At 36.6% G+C, this 21,108-nt stretch overlaps 1 protein-coding gene across 4 annotated transcripts in view; it reads right to left on the reverse strand.

Moving 5' to 3' along the window:
- The window catches only part of RB1CC1 (RB1 inducible coiled-coil 1), an 82,085-nt gene that overhangs the window by 30,390 nt on the left and 30,587 nt on the right, over positions 1–21,108 (reverse strand). For all 4 annotated transcript variants that reach the window (XM_065053536.1, XM_065053534.1, XM_065053535.1 and 1 more), the window contains 7 exons: positions 13,471–13,673; positions 11,997–12,432; positions 7,992–8,162; positions 3,601–3,785; positions 1,223–1,409; positions 1,053–1,134; positions 66–127 (listed from right to left, as the gene is read on the reverse strand). In XM_065053536.1, coding sequence (XP_064909608.1) covers positions 66–127; positions 1,053–1,134; positions 1,223–1,409; positions 3,601–3,785; positions 7,992–8,162; positions 11,997–12,432; positions 13,471–13,673 — 1,326 coding nt within the window. The remainder of the gene's footprint in view (positions 1–65; positions 128–1,052; positions 1,135–1,222; positions 1,410–3,600; positions 3,786–7,991; positions 8,163–11,996; positions 12,433–13,470; positions 13,674–21,108) is intronic.

The following is a 21,108-nucleotide window of genomic DNA, read 5'->3' on the forward strand; positions in this document are numbered from 1 at the left end:
TTCAATTTAACAAAGTACTGTTTATAAAAATGAAATAAAACCTCCCAAATAAATTGAGTACATACACAAAAGGATGGAGGCCAGGAGTCAAGTCCTCTAAACAAACGATTCCTTAGAAAAGACTTCCCTGGGCAAAGAAAAAATGGTTATTTAAAAGAAGGAAAAGCAACACACAAACAAAGCCGCAAGAGAAAACAACTACGCTACTACAGTTTAACAGCTGAACTAAAATTAAAAGCATTACTAAATATGACATTTCTTCACCACATAAAAACTGCAAGTGACCATAGAACTCCACACAACACACACCATCAAATTAGAACTTCTCACTTCACTGAAGCTTCTTTTTATCTAACGGTCACCCCTGTAAAAGCCTCAACTCCTTTTTCAAATTTTAACTGTAGCCTTTCCAAAATGTTGATAACCTTTTCCTCAATTTTCTTATTTTAGCATTCATTCAGAACATAAAAGTTGCAGACTTTGCAGATTAAAAAAAAATCAGATTTCTTTTACCAGCAATGTTGTTGTTTTTTTGGGGTTTTTTTGTGTTTGTTTGTTTGTTTGTTTGTTTGTTTTAGAAAAATCTAAAAACTTTGAGGTATTTAGACACAAGTCTTCATGGTTTGTTTTGGGGTTCTTTGGTGGTGGTGGTGTTTTGTTTTGTTTTCTCTTTTCCTCCTGCAGTAATACAGAGGACGTTGCAGCAATATCCAAATATTCAGGAATGGTTTTACAAGTGTTATTTAAAAGAACAGTAAAGCTCGCAGGGCATGTTCAAACAGAAACTGCATTCAAATGCAATAATTAGAAATCTTATATTTTACAGGCATCAAACTAATCAGAACTTTCACAGTGTTTTGGATAATCTATATGAAACAGTTCATTAATTTGATTAATAGAAAAATATTTGTTCATAATAGGAACATTTGGCACACTGCATGCATTTCGTATTTAAAGAAAAGGACAGTTATTAGAACTACAACATAATAAAAGTACTTAAACTACAAAGAAGTCATACTTAACCACAATTCTGATTTCACAGAAGTACTTACTGAACAGTTTACCAAAAGACTCCCTTTTTGCCTTTTCAGCTTCATACAGGTGCTTCCCATCTTTTATTAAAGCACCTGCCCACTGTGGAAGGGAAAATATGTAGTTAGCTGTTAATTTATACACTGACACAAAAGTTTGGTTTTGAAATCTTACTGACTTACTTACTTACCTCCCTGTAGTGTTTTATGAACATTTTTCTCCTCACCACCTCTACAACAGCTAGACAGTACATTTGAGGAACAGTACTGAGAGCCTCTACAACCTTGACCCTTTCTAGGAGCTCTGTTACAAGACGAAGCAGCGCTTGTAGTTTCTCTCCATCTTGGTCAGCATGAAGCATTACAAAACAACACCACCTACAAAAGTAGGTTACACTTTAGAAGATAACAACTTAGTCATCTTTTCTGCATTTACATTTCACTAAGATTAGCAACATGTCTGGATGAGCTGAACAACATTGTTTTACATGGGAAAACAACAGGCTATCTGTAAGTATCAAGCAATTTTGAATTCTTTAAACTCCTTGTAGCTCCCTATTAAGTTCTCACAGTAAGATATCCACATCAGTGCTCAAAAAATGAACACTTACCATTATTTGAGTTAAGGTATTGTTTTTTCCAAATAATGCTCTTAGCATACACAACCTCAGGAAGAAAGATAATGTAACCTTCTTAACAGTACTTTCTGTTTATAAAGCTTAAAAATACTTATAGAAAAGAATTAGCAGGAAACATTAAGGGTAGGGATACTGTTGGAGAAATAAGATGAACAAATGGTTGAGAAGTTCACATCGGCTACTCATGCCATACAAATAACAGGCCATGTAATACACAAATTTTTACACTTTGTAACCACATCTTCAATTAACTCATTGATACAATCAATACATTAATTTCAAACACAGCCACCAACATAAGTAAATCACAGGATAACTACTGAAAAGGTGATCAACTGGTGTGCTTGAGGGGAAACATTAAGGCATAAGGTGGAGGTATATACTGCAGGTAACAAAGAAAACGAAAATTTTTATTGACAGAAGTAAAAGTGAAACAACAAACACAAACAAGTCAACATTAAGCAACTGGGAACATATACTAACAGAGAAATACAAGAAATGCACTGTGGACTTTCTCATAGCAATCAGTAGTTAAGAAGTAAAAAGAGGGCACTATGTGAAGCCAACACATGGCCAGTTCAAAACACAAAGAGCTACATTTTCCACATAACATAATGGCAGAACTTGCAAAGAACAGGAGTTTGTGGATTAAAAAAGAAGCTGGACATGGAAAAAATACTCTGTCAGCAATCAAACACAGAAGAGTTGCTTCTAGATCAGACCATAATACTCTCCTCTAAGAATATTTACATCTAATTAAGTTTATGTTCTTTTCTCATTACTAGATTCCCATTATGTCACTATGGTAATTTGATACTAACTACTACTGAAGACAAGCTAGAAGAATCTTTGGTTTGACCCAAAATACAGTGGGTTTTTTTGTTTGGGATGCAAGTCTTTTCCTCTAATAACTCATGTATTAAGTGTCCTCTACACAAACTACTTTAGCACATGGGAAATGAAAGTGGTATTTATGGCAACCTAGGTTCTATGTACTACCCCTAAATACGTGTTACAGTGAAAAATGGTGCAAAAAAAGTCATATTTTATTGGGTTAAAAGCAGACACATAAGTAAAGACAAACAAATTTACATTTTGATTTACCTAGCAGTAATTTATTTTACAAACACAACAGAATCTTTGTTGCTAGTGTTCTATTGATTCTGTTTTACTTCTTCCTACAGCTTGTGTCTGCCTTGTCTATATAAACCACAGTCTCTTCAAGAAAAAAAAACAACTGGTGGCTATCCAGTGTGCAAGCCTAACAGGGTCACAACATTGCCTAATTATTTGCTACTAGTATAAAGAAAGTTTTTTCTTCTAGAAATTGTTAAACTTGAATTTTTCCTACGTATCTGACATGACAAGTTATCTAAAGTTTTATAATTAAGTGGAGTAATATGAAAAATTGTATTTCCCAGTGAGCAATAAAGACTACTTACTGCTTTCCACGTTATACAGTATGATGTTTACAGGAAAATTGCCATTTTTACTGGCTGTGACTGGATGTAATTATTTTTCAGGAACTACAAGCCAGTTGACCTACTGCCATATTTTTCTGCTTTGATGCGATCACAAACTACCAAAGAGCGTTTCACCTATGTTTATAATCCTCTGAAAACATCAATATAAATGCCTGTCAAATTTTAAATAAGATACTGACGGCTTCTGATGTTGATGAGAGGAGAGGGGATTATAAGTTCTTTTATATTGTTTTATTGCTATGAAGACCATTTAAACTCTAACAAAAGTTTATCTTAAAATAATATTTTGTTTCTCACTTACAAATAACTTCATATACAAACTTAATTGATCCAACTTTTATTTTCTCTCCCATTAAGAAAATCTTTGTGGATTTTCTTACGACATACATTCTTTAAACAGTCTTGAGGCAAGCGGAAGCAATATAAAGTTGAAAAGTTGTAACTTACTTCAGTCTGACTTGCAGATTATTTGCAAGCTCCTGTTTGGCAGTGGTACATTTCTGTTTAATATCTAACAGTTTTCTGTGATTAGTTAACATAATCATCAGCTGATTTGCATGACTCAAACACAAATCAGGTAGCACAGAAGGATCTTTCAAGTTCTCAGCTCTCTTCTGATTAGCCAAAAATCCCTAGAGGAAAAGAGACACGCTTGTTACGCAAGCTTTGTGACAATCAAAAAGCATGGAAATTATCCACCCGCTCTGTAAGAAGGCACGCGTTTTAATAAATTTACTGTAACCATTCAGGAGTACAACACAAAGCTACACAGAGAAGGTGCTTTCTTTTCATTGTACAATCTGGTCCGAATAGATCTCATTTGATATTTCTCTTCCAAACAGTTATCAACACAACCTTATAAGAACCTGACACAACTAACCAACACCAGTGAAAGATCACAGAAGTTAATGCAGCAGAAAAGTAGCTCCTATGATGGAGCAGATCAACCATCATTCTAATTTCTGCAAACAACCAGCGTGTTAACTTCTGGCATATGAAAGACTTAACATCAACTTAAGAGCACATGCTCCTAAGGCTACTGTGGGCTAAATAGTATAGGTTTTGCATAAAGAAATTAATACATGAAACTATTTCTCCTTGAGAGCAAAGATCGCAGCTAGACATCTTATTTGCCCATAGGAGTTGGGCACAGCAAAGAATTATCTGTTGTGGATGGTAACAGGCAACCCCTAGAAGTGTGGGGGCAAAACAGGGAAGATGGACTGCCTTAGATGGCTGATTGCAGTTCTACAAACTTATTTAAACCTTTGTTTTCTTAATAAAGAATTCAAAAAAATCAGACAATAGTTATAAGTGTTTCTTTCTGAAGCTGAGGTTGATGAGAACAGTAAACATAGAGAGTTATACAAAACTGCTGAAAAAAAAGACCAATGTCATTGCTGATTTGACACTGAATGTAAAGCAAGCTTCTTGTAAGATGCTACAAAACACATTTGCAAATATTTATATCCTAGTGAGAACAGCACAGAAATCGAAGTAAGTATGAAAAAATATATTAAGTGTAATGAAAAGGAAGAAGATGCACACTGAAGATGGTAGAGAACACTGAACAGTCAACTGTTTACTGAAAACTGAGCAACTTACGTACTGAATGAGTGAGCACCCTCTGTGAAGCAAAAGAAGGCTGCAAACTTTTTAACTGTATTATCCAACCCAAATAAATGGAAACCAGAAGAGGCGGAAAGAACTGTTACTGATGATAAAGAAGACAGCCTCATCAAAAGAAGTTAGGTTGTTTAGTGAAGGAATACAAAGACATTGAAGAAACATGCAGTGGTAATCGTTAGGGAATTACCAAGCACCAAAATCAAAGGCAGTATAGGCATGACAGAATATAGAGCTGAACTAGCCAAGAATACTTTAAGATCTGAGATGAGCATATGTTTATAAACATTAGGATGATCAGATTGTATACAACTTTTCAACAGGAATAGAGAGGTCAAGGAAATAATTGCTTTTAAATATGAGCTCAGTAAGCTTTTTAAATTAATCACATGGCATGGAGCCTGAAGTTACACAAAACTGCATGCAGTGAGCTAGAAAACCCCTCCCAGCTTTACTCTGAGTTCTGAAAGGCTATTCCATAAATTTGAGTACCTGTTGACATTTCCTTTCTGTGGACCTATATTTGAAATACAATGTCAAATAAAACTACCCTAGTGCACAACTCGGAAAGAAGAATCTTGGTATACTAGGAAAAGGCCAGTGAAGAAAAAGTACATTAAACTGACCAAAAGAAAAAAGGGGGGGTAGGGGGAGGGGTGGAAAGAGGGAAATCCCTCTATGTTGTGGAGAAATCCAAGGTCTAAATAATCAATTGTTTGAAAGTTACAGCTCTCAGCAAATTCTTCAAAGGTATAAACTCAAAATTTACAGCAGCGTTTAAACAAGGTGGCAAAGTATGTTTCCAACTCTCTTTTAGACATCTCACTCAAAAGTGGGATTGGTAACCTTGAGGTAGACTTTTCCTTCAAGTAAAGAGGGAAAACATAGCTAAAACCACTACTCACAGCATTGAGCAACCAGGCATGGGATTGCAAGAGCAGCTCTTCCATCATGCTAAATCCCCCTGTATTTAGCACTGGCCTACAATATAAACATCTATGTAAGGCCAAACTTTAGCAGAAACTTACTTCTAGACTTACTCATTGAAATTATCTGAAGAGAGAGAGGCTCCACTTTCAAAGAACACTGCCAGAAGTACTGGCAGCACCCCCCTTTATGTATCAGCCAGAGGACGCAACAGGAAGCCTGGGTCTTATGTGACAGTCAGCCCAGTTCTCTCCTCCTCAAAAAGAGGTTCTACCCACCCCAAGATAGGGAAGCAATGTTCATTTACTCCTACTAATGATATACCACTATGCAAGCAGAAATAAGAAACTCATGCCTTGCCTTTCTTCGCTCTGATGTAAAAGTGAAAATCTGAACATCAAATAATGACTACATACAGATTTTAATATATTTTCAGTTGCAAACAAAGCATAAAAGGACAATCTTAGGTATAAATTTAACTGAAGCACTTCACAGAAACTGTATTTAATAAAGAAGCTTTAATACGGCACTGACATGTTTTTTTAAAATATAGGAGCTATATATTTTACACTTCAAATAGCCTTTTATCAAATAACTTCAAACAACACTGTCCAATGCAGGCACACTACTCTCCTCACTGCGTGCTTGGTGATCAACCATTAAGCACGTTCCCTCTTTCCTATATGGTTGAGTGATCTGTTACCAAGGACTCAGTATTTCTCTTGAAAATTACATTTAACCTGCTTATCTATTTTTCCCTACCTTCAACTGAATTTCTGACTTTCTAGCTTTTTTTCTATTTCTGGACTATAAGGATAACAGAAAAACTCTCCATAGCTCAAACCTGAAGGTCCTTAGACTTTTTCTAACTCCTGAAGTATATAATGCAGCTGGGCCATAACTCAGAAAACAAAGCAACGCCCCCTCAAAACACAAAAAGCTCACTGCATGGACTGGCACGGCAGCTAATTAACATTACCAAGAAAAAAGACAGTGGAAAAGCTCATGAATCATCTGGCTGCACTTATTTGACTTTGAAACTAACTAGTTGAAGGTCAGAAGATGACAACATATTAAGAACAAACCAACAAATTAGTGGGTGCGACAGAAAGCGTTCAGGACATGCCACCTCAGCATGATGCCAATTTCATGCATCATTTTCCCTTTCCATGAGTGAGATTTTTTTCTATGTCTGTCTTCCATTTAATGAAAGACTGGATGAACTAGCGAAGATTAATCAATTCACGGCATCCTGGTCTCCACCACAGGAGCAACTGCAAACTACAGGCTCTCTGACAGTCTACCATTGACAAAAAGTTGTCTGCTCTTAAATGTAGCTATAAACCCGGTCGAATTTAGACAGCTTTGACAGAAATGTGTACAAGCAGATACTAAGATAATATTTAAGCCAGGTGTTTTCCATAAGCTCATTTAAAACATCCATTTTCAAATAAGCTTTAAAAATACTTTACAAAGATTATAGCTGTTAGACGTCTTCATTGGATCCTATTTTAATTAGCAGTTTCTACATTAGTTTGCAAAATTTTACACTAATAAAGAACAACTTGTTTGTAAACCATTCACTAGATTTAACAAGATACACCTTTACACAACAAGAAACACCTTAAGAGGTATATTCAAAGTTTTAAAATTTTATCATATTCTAAGCAATTCTCACTCTTGCAGAAGAAACCTGATTTCTAAAATAAAAATAAACCAGATGTATTCTATGCCAGAAACACCACCATATACTGAATCATATCAGAAGTTAGCAATTTTACGCTGGTGCTTTTATGAGAATGCTGATTGGCTGAACTAGAATTAAATACATTTTTCTAAATTATAACCAAGAGAATGTTGACAGAAATACTTCAGTTATAAAAATATATGGCTTAATATGCAGTTGACAAAGTTGCAGTGAACTACACCTCTGCACATTCCTAGTGCTTTAAGTCTAGGATATTTTAAGTAAGGCATTTTTATTTTGTAGACTGATTTATTCTCCTGTATAGGTGAAGTTACATAAATATAAGCCCTATACTTAAGTTCTGGTGCTGTCTACCACCCACTGTTGCATTTTCAACTACTTTGATGTTTTAAAAAAAGGTATTTAAATTAATGTGGTAGTGGGAGTTATGAGCTGAAAACATGACCACAAGATGTATAACTACCAAAACTGAAATACCAAATTACTGTGAATATAGCACCTTTGCTTTAATCTTTAACAGCATACATGTATCAAAAGTCTACCATCTTCCAGTGTTGCACACACAAATGGGTATTACCTGAGCAAGTTCTTTTTGTTCATTCACCAGTCTGCTGCAGCTTGCTATCATCTGGTCCAATGCATAGAGCCTATCCTCAAGGCCTTTAATGGCCTTCATGTTCTGATTATCTAGTTTGGCAATAGTTTGACGACATTCTGCCAGAAAAGGTTGGATAATCCTTGGATCAAGCTAAAAATAAAATAAAATAAAAAAAAAAAAACAACAAAAAAATTTATTAACAGTTGCCACACTTAAAAGTGACATGAGCTAACTACATGAGTTTTTATAACCTTTTTTTTTTTAATCTAATGCGTGCCTACATCTGTCACCTTTTTCAGAATTCTGAGTTAATGGATTTTATACGACAGCATGAATTTCTTAGAAGTATTCCAACCAGACCATCATACAAATTGGGATCCTTACAAGAGGAAAGGACATTAGTTGAGAGCACAAGGCCGGGTTGAGTTGGAAGCAGCAGTTTAAAGCTAATGGTCACAGTGTACAGTGGAACAGAGTTCATAGAGCTACAATTAAAATAAGCAATGAACGTGACTCAGTGGAAGGTGCAGCAGGGAGGGTGGTAGGAAAAAGCTGCGAGACCCATTAGCCTTTTTCCACTAAATGAATGTTTTAATTGATTCCTTACTCAAGCAGCTCAGCTCTAAGTAGCTGGAAAACATGCTATGGAAAAACAATACATTTGTAATACTTTTTGCTAAGGTTTTTCTTGATAAAAACACATTTTCAAAATTATTTCATCACACTTCTTCGCAGGCCATTATCCAGAAAAAAAGTGTTTTAAACACAAAGAGGCTACCAAAATCCACAGATATTAACAGTGACTCTTGCAAGTTTCACTATAAGAGCAGTGACATAAATTAGTCTTTATTTCCTTGATTCTAAAATCAGCATAGGTAATTACAATAGTTTATATAGGTCAGTTTAGTCTAAACCTGGACTAGTTAGGAAATTAACTTTGGAGTCAATACATGTTAGCAGAACATGAGCAAATTTATTCAAATTGTTATTGTATGCCATCTATTATATGAGAATCAAGTGGAAAGGATATTATCCCGTGAGGTCATACTAGATGTCAGAACACAGGTCTCTTTTATCAATATGCATGGTTAATGTCACATCACAGAGCGTACAAATTAACCCTCAGAAAAGAAGCCACTTACACTAATAAATATTAGCACAAATAAAAGTACTATTTTCCCCTCAATCTGCTATTTAACTGTATAAAAGCTTTCATACAGAGCACTTTATCATTCTGGAAACACCCTTCTGGGATACAGAGAGAGGAATCTGAAGAGAAAAGGCATTACAAATTAAGGAGCAACTATGAAGAACAGGTCTTTCTCTTGAAACAAAAAGCCAGAATAAACAAACAAAAAATAAACAAACAAACAAGACCATAAGGGTAAGTACTAAAAACTGGTAGCCCAGAACTCCCAGAATAAATAATGTTATTATTAGTGTGACAAAATACATCAAAGTTTTCTGAAAATTGCAAAGGTCCATTTTTAGTATGTTACGAATGGTCCTCTGAATCTTGGTCTTTCTCAAGTGAGTTGTCCATCTTCAAGAACCATAATAAAAATAGCCTCTGGAATTAAACCAGATGGGTTTTTACAGGATCATCTTCATTGCCATCCTATTCAGGATTACTCCACTGCAGCATCCCAAACAGTTTCTTGACTGTTCTGTTTTTTTTTTTTTTTTTACCTTCATAAACCAATTATGTACCTCTTATTACCAAAAAAAAGAGCATAATCCTCTAATTCCACCCTGTAATGTATTTCCTCCATCCATTCTTTTTATCCCATCTTTGAGCTAATTACAATTGTAGCACTCAGCTCTACTTTCACTGATAGAGAATATTGCTATCCGAGTCTTTAAAGGCTAGAAGAGACTTTTACCTAAGTAGCTATGACAGCACTTAACAGAAACATCTGGTTAGCTCCTGCTTACCCCTTGCTTTTGCTGCAGCCTAGGTTTCTGCAATTAGAAGTGTCATTTTGTAGAAACACCTAGAAACTCGAAGAACCAGACACCTAGCAGCACTCTGTGCAACACATCAGTTCTGCCAAGACTACCAGTATCAAAGTTATAAAGCTCATACAACAATGCTTTACACTTTCATGAAAATATTACCTGAATTCAAAGTTCCAAATAAGAATTACAATCACAAACCGTTTGTATAGTTCATATTTCCAAGAAGAAAAGAGCATGGGGAGAATGCAGGAAAAATCATCAAAAAAAAACCCAAAACCAAACAAACAACAAAAAACCCCATAACAAACGAGTGTCATTTAATTCTAGTTTGTTATGTTATAGTGTCATCTCAGGTAAATATTAAAAAAACAATTATGTTGCAAGATATTGATTTAGTATTTTCAGCCACAGGCCAATTCTGTTTTGAAACTAATTCTAATTCAATGGTAAGCAAACATTTAATCATTTTTCTGTGCTGCTATCAAAACAATGCAATGTTTTCCTAACGAAAACCAGCAACTGTCACATTATTTCAAAGCTTTGGGGATTTTGTAAACTAAAACAGGTCAAGATTGATCAATCATAGTTATTCTGGTAGTGGCCACAATAGTCTGACTAAAGTGTTTTCCTTACGTGCCAATTCTGCTTATGCCAAGAAAAAAAACACCTTCATTTTTGCAGGAGCAATCACATTTTTTCCCTACACAAATCAGCTTAACTTACAATACAATTACGATAGTTGAAACAAAGGATTTCTGACTAGCCTTAGGTAAGCCAAGGACAGAAAAGCTCTACAAGATTGCCTCTCTAAAACATGATATATATATCAGATAAGACTACAGGCTGACCCAAAAAATGTACAGTGAGTTTTTAACTGAAGTGGTTACCCTTTAATTTTTGTGTCTTTAGTATCCCGAAAAATTATTTGGAAGGAACTGTTTAATTTCTGTCTCTTAAAATATTGACTTTAAAGAAACTGTTAATATTACGTACAAAGTGAATTTATTCTCTTACAACCAAACTACTGGTTTTTGTTGCTGTTATTTTAAAGTACTAGAAAGCACCTTATAGCATTGCTGAACAAACAGGAGAGAGGACTGTCTCAGGCTTCAGCAATTACAAGTCTTTCACACAGAAAAGTGAATATCGTTTTTGCTAAAAAAACCTTTTTTAAAGTCTAGTCTCTCTCTTAGCCTTTCCTGAACTACTACAATTCAGCTCAAAATCTTAAGCAGTGCTTAACATTAAGCCAAATGCTCCAACTACTTTACACAGAATTGGAAAATCAATGATCACATGATAAATTTACCTACAACAGATGGTGTTTAGACTTAAGATGGGACAGGAAGACTGTCTCAGTTAAGGAAGCAATAAAGTGTCAAAGACAAGAGAAATTGTTTCCTTTGTTCAAGGTATGTTGAATTCTAATAGTATAAAATTATACATAAGCAAACAAGGCTAAACAATGCAAGAAATACATGCTACAGTGAAAGCAACAAAAGAACAAAATCTCTAGGCAAACCTTTTTTAAAAGGTTATAAAGATTATGGCTTAAAATAATCATTTGGAAATCAAAGAAAGTGAGCAATGTTTTATTCTACCATCAGAAGAAATACAAAATGACGTGTTGGGCTCTTTTGAGCACAACCGCATCAGTTAATAAGGAATGCACATACATAAAGTATGTAAATTTTTCACAATTAACTACATGAATTTGTCCTGTATTTTAACAAAGGCTTCAGTATTTTCTAAACAAAGAACATTAACTTTGGTCCAGGAAAATCTTTACTTTCATTATATGCCTAATTTCTACAAACACTCAAGAACTCTTAAAATACTTCCCACATTCCCACTACCCCCTCAGCTTCTGCTTTGGTCTCCATTCAGAAAGTTACGTGAGAAACAACAAGCTACAAAAAGTTGAGCCATTGCAAAAGCACCAGCATCCGGAAAAAAAACAAACAAACCACCAACCAGCAACATTCAATGCAATATAATATGATTTTCAAAAAATTGTTAACTTACCCTGCTCATAGAATCAAAACATTTTCTGACCAGCGATTCAACATCATTAGGTCTATCTTGAACATTTATCCAGTCTAACAAAGACACATTGAAGGAAGGCTGATCATCACCTTTCAGTTCTACTGATGTTTCATTGTCCTGGACAGTAGCAATTTGACCAGACTCCTTATCATCTTTTACATTTTCAGAATCTGTGCCTTCCAAAGCTGAATGTTCAACTGACTTGCAAAATGAGGCTAACATTGATTTACTGTTCATTTTAGATAAACCAGAAGAAAGCACCAATTCAGCAGATTTCCCATCCTCAGTTTCTTCACTTTCTGCCCCTCCATGCTCAGCTGAAGAATCCAGTCTTCCCAAGCACTCTCTGTAACTATGTCTCGTTAGGCACTCCAGCAGTGGTATCTTCGCCATGACAGAAACAGCAGAACCCAAGCTTTTTCAAAAAGGGTGAAAAGAAAAAAACATCATTATCTAGAAGCCAATGTGACATAAAAACTTAGAAACAAACCACCCATAATATAAAGTACTATTTATTTTAGAATTGAAGCATATTTCAAAATTAATTTGGTAACTACCCTTTCAAAACACTGTGTTCAGTATCAACATCACGCAAGGACAAGTTACCATTTTTGCTTTCTTCCACTACTGAACATGAACTCTTCCAAATGTCCAAGTAAGTGTATGTTTATAATGCAATGAAAAAAGAACAGTTGGATAAACTGAGACATGCCCCCCTTTTAATCTTTTTGAACACACAACTGGGACTTCTGTTTCCAACCTGTGCAGATACCAGTGCTTACTAGCAGAGTTCAAACAGTTTCTATAGATTTGATAAAAGCTATTAAGTTAAACTTTTTTTTTTTTTAAGGTAAAATATATTTATGCTTTATTTCTTTATGTACTTGACATCCACTTATATTATATTAGGCAAATCACTCATAGAAATATCATAATACTATAATGTTCGGAAAGATGTCAAATATTTTCCTTGAAGTAACATCCAGAGTTTGCAGGGTACAAGTATACACACACATATATATACACGCTCATGTCCACCTGCTCAAAGGTATACATATGTATCCAAAGTTTTATGAAGTTTTATGACTTCATACTTACAACACAGATCATCATTAATATCTGCTCAAGTATATTAAAAAGCAATTAGTTCAGAAATACAAATATGTATTTAAAAATGTTGACTGTCTAAATGTATTATCTAGCTATTTCTAGTGCACATTTGGAAGGACTCCAGCTCTTAAACAGCTGTTCATTAATGAGCATATCTTCCACATAATTAAATACAGGTTTCTGTCTGCTGACGAACACAAGGAAAACATGTCAGTTAAAAAAATTATTAGTATAGAAAAGAATGAACACACTTAATTAGAAGACCAGACATATAACACTAAAAAAATAAGTTGAAAATATAGTCACTTCGGAGACTCAGGCTGAAGGTTAATGGCAAACCTACTGTGTAAGTTTCAACTTGATTTCATCTATGGACTGCAAATAGCTTGAATATACATTTTCAAACTTGCAAAGCAGCTTTTGGTAAGAGTAGGTACAATCTTCCAAGTTGGCCATTATGGCAGCCCAGCCTTGATGCTGAAGATGTTCATCATGTACGAGACCTTCACAAAAGGAGCAAAGTTTCTTGGCAACCTCATACATTTCCTAAAAAAAAAAATAAAGAAAAAATCCAACAAAAATTGCAAATCACGTCAGATTATTAATGTTTTATACAGTTACCACAGTAAAGTGAGACATTTAGAAAATATTAATACAAAATGTGTTTAATACAGACACTTAAAAATGGTACACTTTAAAACTTCAACCAAAAATAACAAAGCTTCCTTTCTTTTTAAATACAAAAAATTAGATGACAAAAAAGCGTATAGATGATTTTCTGAGAAGTATCTTCAAAACAGGCAGGTGAAAGCTGCAGCTCCAAATAAACCTTATAAAATTAATTAAATGCTGTTAATATAAAATATTCAGTACACACATACAAGATTCTACTAATCCAACAGAAGGGGCTGGCAAACAAGATCCATTAAGGAGAAAACAATTGGTGAGCCAAGCAGAAGCGCAGAACAAGACAATGAATTGCAAGAACTGGCAGCAGAAGCGCAGGTGCATCAGATACAAGAAGAAATGCATGAAGAAAACAGCAGTGCACATAATTCATTGAAGTCTTCCACTGATTAATAAACCAGATGCAGCATGATGAGCAGCGATACAGAGTGTGTGTCCACAAAACTCTAAAGCACGCCCTGAGACATGGTATATGCAAACCAATGTGGAATATTTTCTGTTAAACAACTGGATGACAGAGGCATTTTACTGCCATAGGTGAGAATTTAATTACGACCCAACTTGGCAGAGTTAAAACAGAGACCTACACATGGCAAGTACCATATCTTACTAAAAGTGCACTAACAGCAATGCCTATTAAATTCCAAAGTTTTAACTACTAGTAGAAAAGTAACTATTTCAAGTTTACCAATTTAAGAAAAAAGAGACTATCCCCCCGCAAAGTGCCTACTAATCAAATACCAAAATGAGGAAGTAAAACAGAAGTCATACAATAAATCCTTCAGCTCGATGCTACATCAATAACGTACTACATGGAAAATATCCTCCTGACCATATGTGAATGCTGGGTTTTAATATCTATCTACTCTCCAAGAAATAAAACCGTAGTACTTTTTGCAGGTAGAGCATACTGTTGAACTAGGACTGAACACATAACCTTCCTCTGCTCTAGTATGTGTGAGAAAACCATGCATGGAGAAAAGTTAAACAAATACAGTGAGAAAGCAGTGTTAAAAACCCAGCACATTAGTACATTTCAGAACTTATTTGCTGCTGAACATACAGCAGCACATATGCATACATTAAGAAGAACTTTGAGCCCAACAATATTTATCATCCTGAAACAAACCACAAAAGTGCAGAACATTTTATCTGAACTTTTCACAATTAACACTGACCAAACCTGAAAGTCACAAACACCCCCCCTCTTTTTAAAGGTCCAAGCTTTGTCTCAAGCGGCATGACAAAATTCCACTGCCCTTCAAATCACTTGTACCTAAGCTATCGGCAGATGAAAAATGAATATACAAGCATACTTGCACTTGAAACTCAAAGGAAACCAAAAGCTATTACAAGTTTCTATCACTCTGTAGTAAATATACTATTTATCTTGTTGTTTTCTGAGCTTTGGTCACTTTCTATGCACATGAGAATAAGGATTTCAAGTTTGAAAAAAAAGAGTTATTTGATGCATGAGCTCTCACTTCTTAAAGTCAAAATCAACCAATAAGACAACTGGGACAGTATCCAGATAGTTCCAAAACCTGCAAGTCATTTTCTTCAGACTATTTCTAGTCCAACCATAAAATTTTAGTTCACACATGCTGACTAATGCAATATCGACAACTTGAACAACTTTGTATACAAGTTACTTAAAGGCAAATTCCACAGCACATAAAATGGCAGAATTACTGTTTCCTCAATGATCATATTGAGAACTAAAATAACAGGCTGTTTTACTCTAAGGTATACTAAAAAAAGACACCAAAAACATGAAGCTGAAAAGGTATGTCCTCATTGTGTTCTAACACATGTCCTGGGAATGTACACAAGTATTTTACTTTCAACTCACTAACACTATTCTCAAATTCAACCTTCTTCCAAATTACTGGGAACAATTCCAAAAGTGAGAACATATGCAGAACCACACATTAGTTCACAGACTAAAATACTATAAGCCATCTTCAAAACCAAAATTGATCATGAAGACTTTGAATGTAGTTCCTTCAAGTGAGTATCACAGTTTACTGGGGAAAATAAAGACAGGACTTCTACCTTCAAACAAAAAAGTTTCTTTAAAAGCCCTGGGTAGAGACTTTTGTTATTCTGTTTTCCTTCGGACAAACTCACTTTGCATGGCACAGCTCAAATGTGTAATACATAAATGTATACACTAGGCTTCATAGGACAAGACTTTCCACCCTGAGTCATGCTCTTCACTAGAGGCCAGCATTTGCTTTTTTAGCTAGATCTATGTACTCTGTTCACAATGGAAGTAGGAAGTTATGAATTTGTGTTGTCCTATGGAGCTTCTAATACATAATTCTGGATACTTCCTTGAGAATCTAAGTTTTGTCAGTTTAAGATTTTAGTTTTAACAAGGTTGTTTCCTGAGCAAAACACTTTCAAACACAAAACAGAAGTCACAAATTACCAAATTTAGTGAGGAAAAAAAAATCGTTACAATTAATCTTGCTTGTTACGCTACTGATGACCAGCACTGACACTCTGTATATAGGATTCTAACCTGCAGCAATTTACCCAAATTTAACCAAACCAGATGCTTGTGTCCCAGCAGTCTGACTCCTAGAAAAGGGAGAGCAAACAACAGTATTTCCTAGAGTGACAAATTCATATTTCTTTATTCTTCAGAAACCATGTAACAGAAGGGCGATCAATCTAATAAGTGTCAGGATCTGTCATAGAACAGAGACATGCCCAAAGAAACTGTTATATAAAAATACCCTAATGCCACCTAAGTATTCAACCAGCTATTCATTGCCAGATGAGCTGAAGCTCGTTGTTGTAAATGTAGAAGACATGAAAAAACCATCCCCTTGTGAAAGCAATCAAATACAACAAGACAAAAGATTTTTTTTCTGAACTATTTAGAGCTCAAACTGAACTAACATTGAGCTCTAAATTCATTAGCCAGAAACCATAGCTAAGTTTCTTACAAATACAATGTTTTCAAAGTCACCTGCAAGCTAATAAACTACAAGTCAAATTGTACAACTAAACAGAGACATGACTGTTTCAGGGCACATACACAAAATACTACAACAAATCTTCCCAAAGTTATTTTTACATGTTTATACCAAGTGCCAAAGAAATTATCTCTGAGTGTGGGGGAGCAAGCAGTAGGATTCTGTCTGCATGGGCAAACCCGAACACGAGCTGTATCTGCAGGAATCCACTACTGATTTTGATGCTGGTTCCCTAGGAAATGTCATGAAATAAGCTCATTACTTTCAAACAATAAGGAATATTACTCTGAATTTAGGGGGAGACCAAGTATACCATTCTAACAAAGTTCACAGAGTAACTGTCCACCTATCAGAACTGTTTTAGTCTTAGAATATACTAAGCAGATAACAACACAGGGAACAAGTGTGGCAGTATTCTGACATCGAGCTTGTGAGAAACTACAAGAGTCAACAGTGTGAGAATAAGCATTGGTGGAAAAATAGAAGAAGCAAGGACTGTATACTAATTGATACATCAAGGACAGGGGGGTAACTTGTGATAGATCAAGAAATGCAGCAACTTTGGTGGGAACACAATATATGTTGCTTATGTAATGACTAACTTAGTTAATCAGCAAATGCTTGATCAAGCATCATAGCAAGTACAAATGCAAGCCTGAATTTGTAATAAATGTCTCTCTTTGCACCTTAAAGAGAGTCTGTGCCTCATTTACTACAAATGGTGCCCTGGAATAGGGACTTTCAACGCGGCTGTAAAGGAAGCAGTCGTTTCGGTAGCAAAGCCCAATCAAACCAGGACCAGGAAACAGACCCAGGGAAACAGAACCGGGAACCAAAAAAGTACGCACCCATCACCGAGAGAAGGTGAGCAATTGGGAACAGTGGGTGGGAAGTTATCCCTTGAACAAAGACAAAGCCTAGATGTCCTTCAGCATTTATTAAGTAAAATCAGGACATACCAGGAGTCCTATCAGTGACTTTATTCGAATGGATTGCTAATCATGTGCCGGACTTTCCTACAACTGGTACATTTCAGCTGGAAGCATGGCACACAGTTGGACGAGAACTATTAGAACAGGGAGAGACTGGAGATAATGCTGCTTGTGAACATCTATCTACTGGGGGGAAAAACGATGACTACTTTAAAAGCAACTCAGAAGTAGTTCCGCAGGTCACAACTATCTGTGAACCTTCTGTTCCTCCCTTGCCAGGGAAGGAGGGGGATCATGTAACTGTATCGGGCAAAAATGTACTACCCATGGATGCAGTAGCGGAGAAAGGGTTGGCTGATAACAAAGCCCCCACTGGTATACTACAGCAAACGCTTTTTATGAAAGATGGTTTGTGGGAGTCAGCCGACAACCCCCTTGATCCTGGCCCGACAGACCTGGAGCAAAAGCTTGATTTATTTCCCCCAGACGATACTTTGCAACCGAAAATGCACACTAATTTAACCATGTGGCATAAATTGAGAGAAGAGGCTTTGAAAGTAGAAGACTGGAAAGCGGTTACGGCATGTCCTGCGATCTATCGCAAAAGGCAAACTCCAGGCTTTCAACAGGTATCTTAGGATGTTATAAAGGAATTATGGTCATTAGCCAAAGAAAATGGGGTTACTTTGTCATTTGTTATAAATTTTTTGGAAGTGTTAAGCTTCTCCTACATACTTACTCTGCATGACTGGCGTTCTTTGTTGAAAATGATTTTAACCACTACTCAATATACTGCAAGGCTATCTGATTTTCGGAATAACTGTACTATAGAGACTACTGATAATGCATATCAGCAAAGAGGAATTGATTGCAGTCATTTAGCTGGGGAAGGTGCCAATGCTTTGCCAGAGAATCAAGTTGCACATCCCAGAGACATATATAGTGTAATAGTAAAACTAGCAATGAAAGCGGTTCAGAAGTTACTGGAGGGTGGGAGAGATGCCAATACAGCCTTTTCAAAAATCTTGCAAGGATCACAAGAACCTTATGTGCAGTTTTTAGACCACTTGCAAACTGCTTTGGAGCAACAAATTGATAATGACACAGCTCATGAGTTGTTAATAAAACAATTGGCTTTTGAAAATACTAATGCTAATTGTCTGTGTGTGTTACAGGGTATGGGAAATAGAGACAGGTGTACTAGAGCAGACATGGTGAGAGCATGTCAAAACATATGGTCAGCTGAACATTATACCAGCTCTCTAGCCTTAGCAGGACAGTTACAAGTATTGGGAACAAAACTGAAATCAAGATGTTTTTGTTGTGGAGCCCTGGGTCGTGTAAAGAGAGATTGCGCAAAGTATGTATACCAGACTTCAAAGGCTGTACCTCCTAGAGACTAACCAAAATGAGGAAAAGGCAGGCACTGGGCGAGTGAATGTCGTTCAAGGGTTAATATGAAAGGGGAGCCAATTAACCCTTCCCAGGGAAAAGGGAGGGGAAGGCGGGACCGGAGGAGTGTCGGCTGCTGGAGCTCCTCTCCTATGGGCTGGTGGCGCTGGGCGTCGCCTCCGCCCGGCTGCTCCGCTCCACCCCCTCCCGACGGCCGGTGCTCCTCACGGCGCTTCGGCTGCTGCCTGCCCGCCCGCCTAGCCTGGGCGTTGCGGAAACTATCCCCCGCCTCGTCCCGCTCGGCCTCGCCGCCTGCTGGGGGACGGGCCGCCGCCACCTGGCCCGGCCGTCCCCTGCTGGGCTGCTCTGCGCATAACGCGCACAGAGCACTCCGATTTCCCCTTCTGATCCGGCAAAGAAGACCAGCACCGTTTTTCAGTCTTGTGCTAGCACTTTTGCAGTACTATTTCAATGGGACAAATCATGAAGTGATTCTGGAAGAGTGCTGGAATGGCTTTTTCTCACTCACACACCAATGAAAACAGCTTGGACAATTAATGAAATGTATGCAAAAACTGATAAATGCAGAGAACGTTTATACACTATGGATAGGATAGACCCTGAATGTATATTTATTCCTACAAGAAAAGAGAATTTACATACGTTTATTAACCAAATATGAGAATTTCCAGATTGAATTGCCAATAGACAGAGGGAACATATTAGTTCTTTACCCTCAACATAGGCTTTGGGCTGAAATTGGTAATTTACCATTGTACAGCAAATGCCACTGTCAGAAATGACCAGTAAACAGCAAGACTGTTCTTACTGATGCCTCTGGTGACTCACAAAGTTGTAATTACGTGGCTAAACTCAGAAACCCAGTGTTAGGAACACAAGGTAGAAAAAAAGAGATTAAGTGTCAATACAAGTTGTTGAACTAACAGCTGTTAGGATGGCTTTTGAGGTGTTCTGTAATGAGCCTTTGAATGTTGTAACTGATTCATATTATGCAGCTGGCATACTTAACCACTTTGAAGCTTCTTTTCTCAAGGAAGTGGATAAACTTCTTCATGACTGAATTGAGAATGTCATGGTTTCTAATAAATCATAGACGTCATGATTTTTATGCAATGCACAACTGCTCTCACACTGCCCTTTCAGGACCTCTTGCAGAAGACAATAGGAGAGCTGATGCACTAGCTCTGCCACTTACTGTGCCTAAAGCCTTCGAGCAGGTTAAATTATCACATTAATTCTTTCACCAGGATGCAAGGTTGTTAAAACATTTTCAAATTACAATGGATCAGGCCAGGAGCATTCTTATGTCCTGCCCTGATTGTCAACAGTTCACACCTATGCCATCCAAAGAGGATGTTAATCCATGAGGGATTACTGCTAATGAAATATGGCAAACTGATGTAATGCATTATTTTGAATTTGGTGAACTCAAATATATACATGTTATTGTAGACACTCATTCCAGATTTCTTGTTGCTACCGCACACACTGCTGTAGGAACACGTGATGTCTGTAAACACTGGTTAACATGTTTGGCTGTTTTAGGAGTTCACCATGTATAAAAACAGACAGTGGTCCAGCCTACTGCTTCAGCAAAGCTCACTTCTTTTTAAATGAATGGGGCATTTCCCACATTACGGGAATACCTCACTTACCAACAGGACAAGCTATAGTAGAATGAGCGCATAGAGACTTTGAAGCTATGCTAACTAAATGAAAGAGGCGAGAGCCTGGCTTCTCGTCCCAGGAGCATTTATGGAAAGGTTCTTACGTTCTGAATTTTTTGAACTGTAGTAGCTACGAATGGCAGCATAGTACCAGCATACCAGAACAGCAACGGCCTCTAAGGATGGTAAAAGATTCTGTGTCTAAGGAATGGTCAGGACATGTTGATCTAATAACCTGGGGAGGGGTTATGCTTGTGTCTCTTCAGGTTCTCAAGTGAAATGGATTGTGTCAAGA

This window comes from Columba livia, chromosome 2 (assembly GCF_036013475.1).
Source record: "Columba livia isolate bColLiv1 breed racing homer chromosome 2, bColLiv1.pat.W.v2, whole genome shotgun sequence".
Classification (NCBI taxonomy): Eukaryota; Metazoa; Chordata; class Aves; order Columbiformes; family Columbidae; genus Columba; species Columba livia.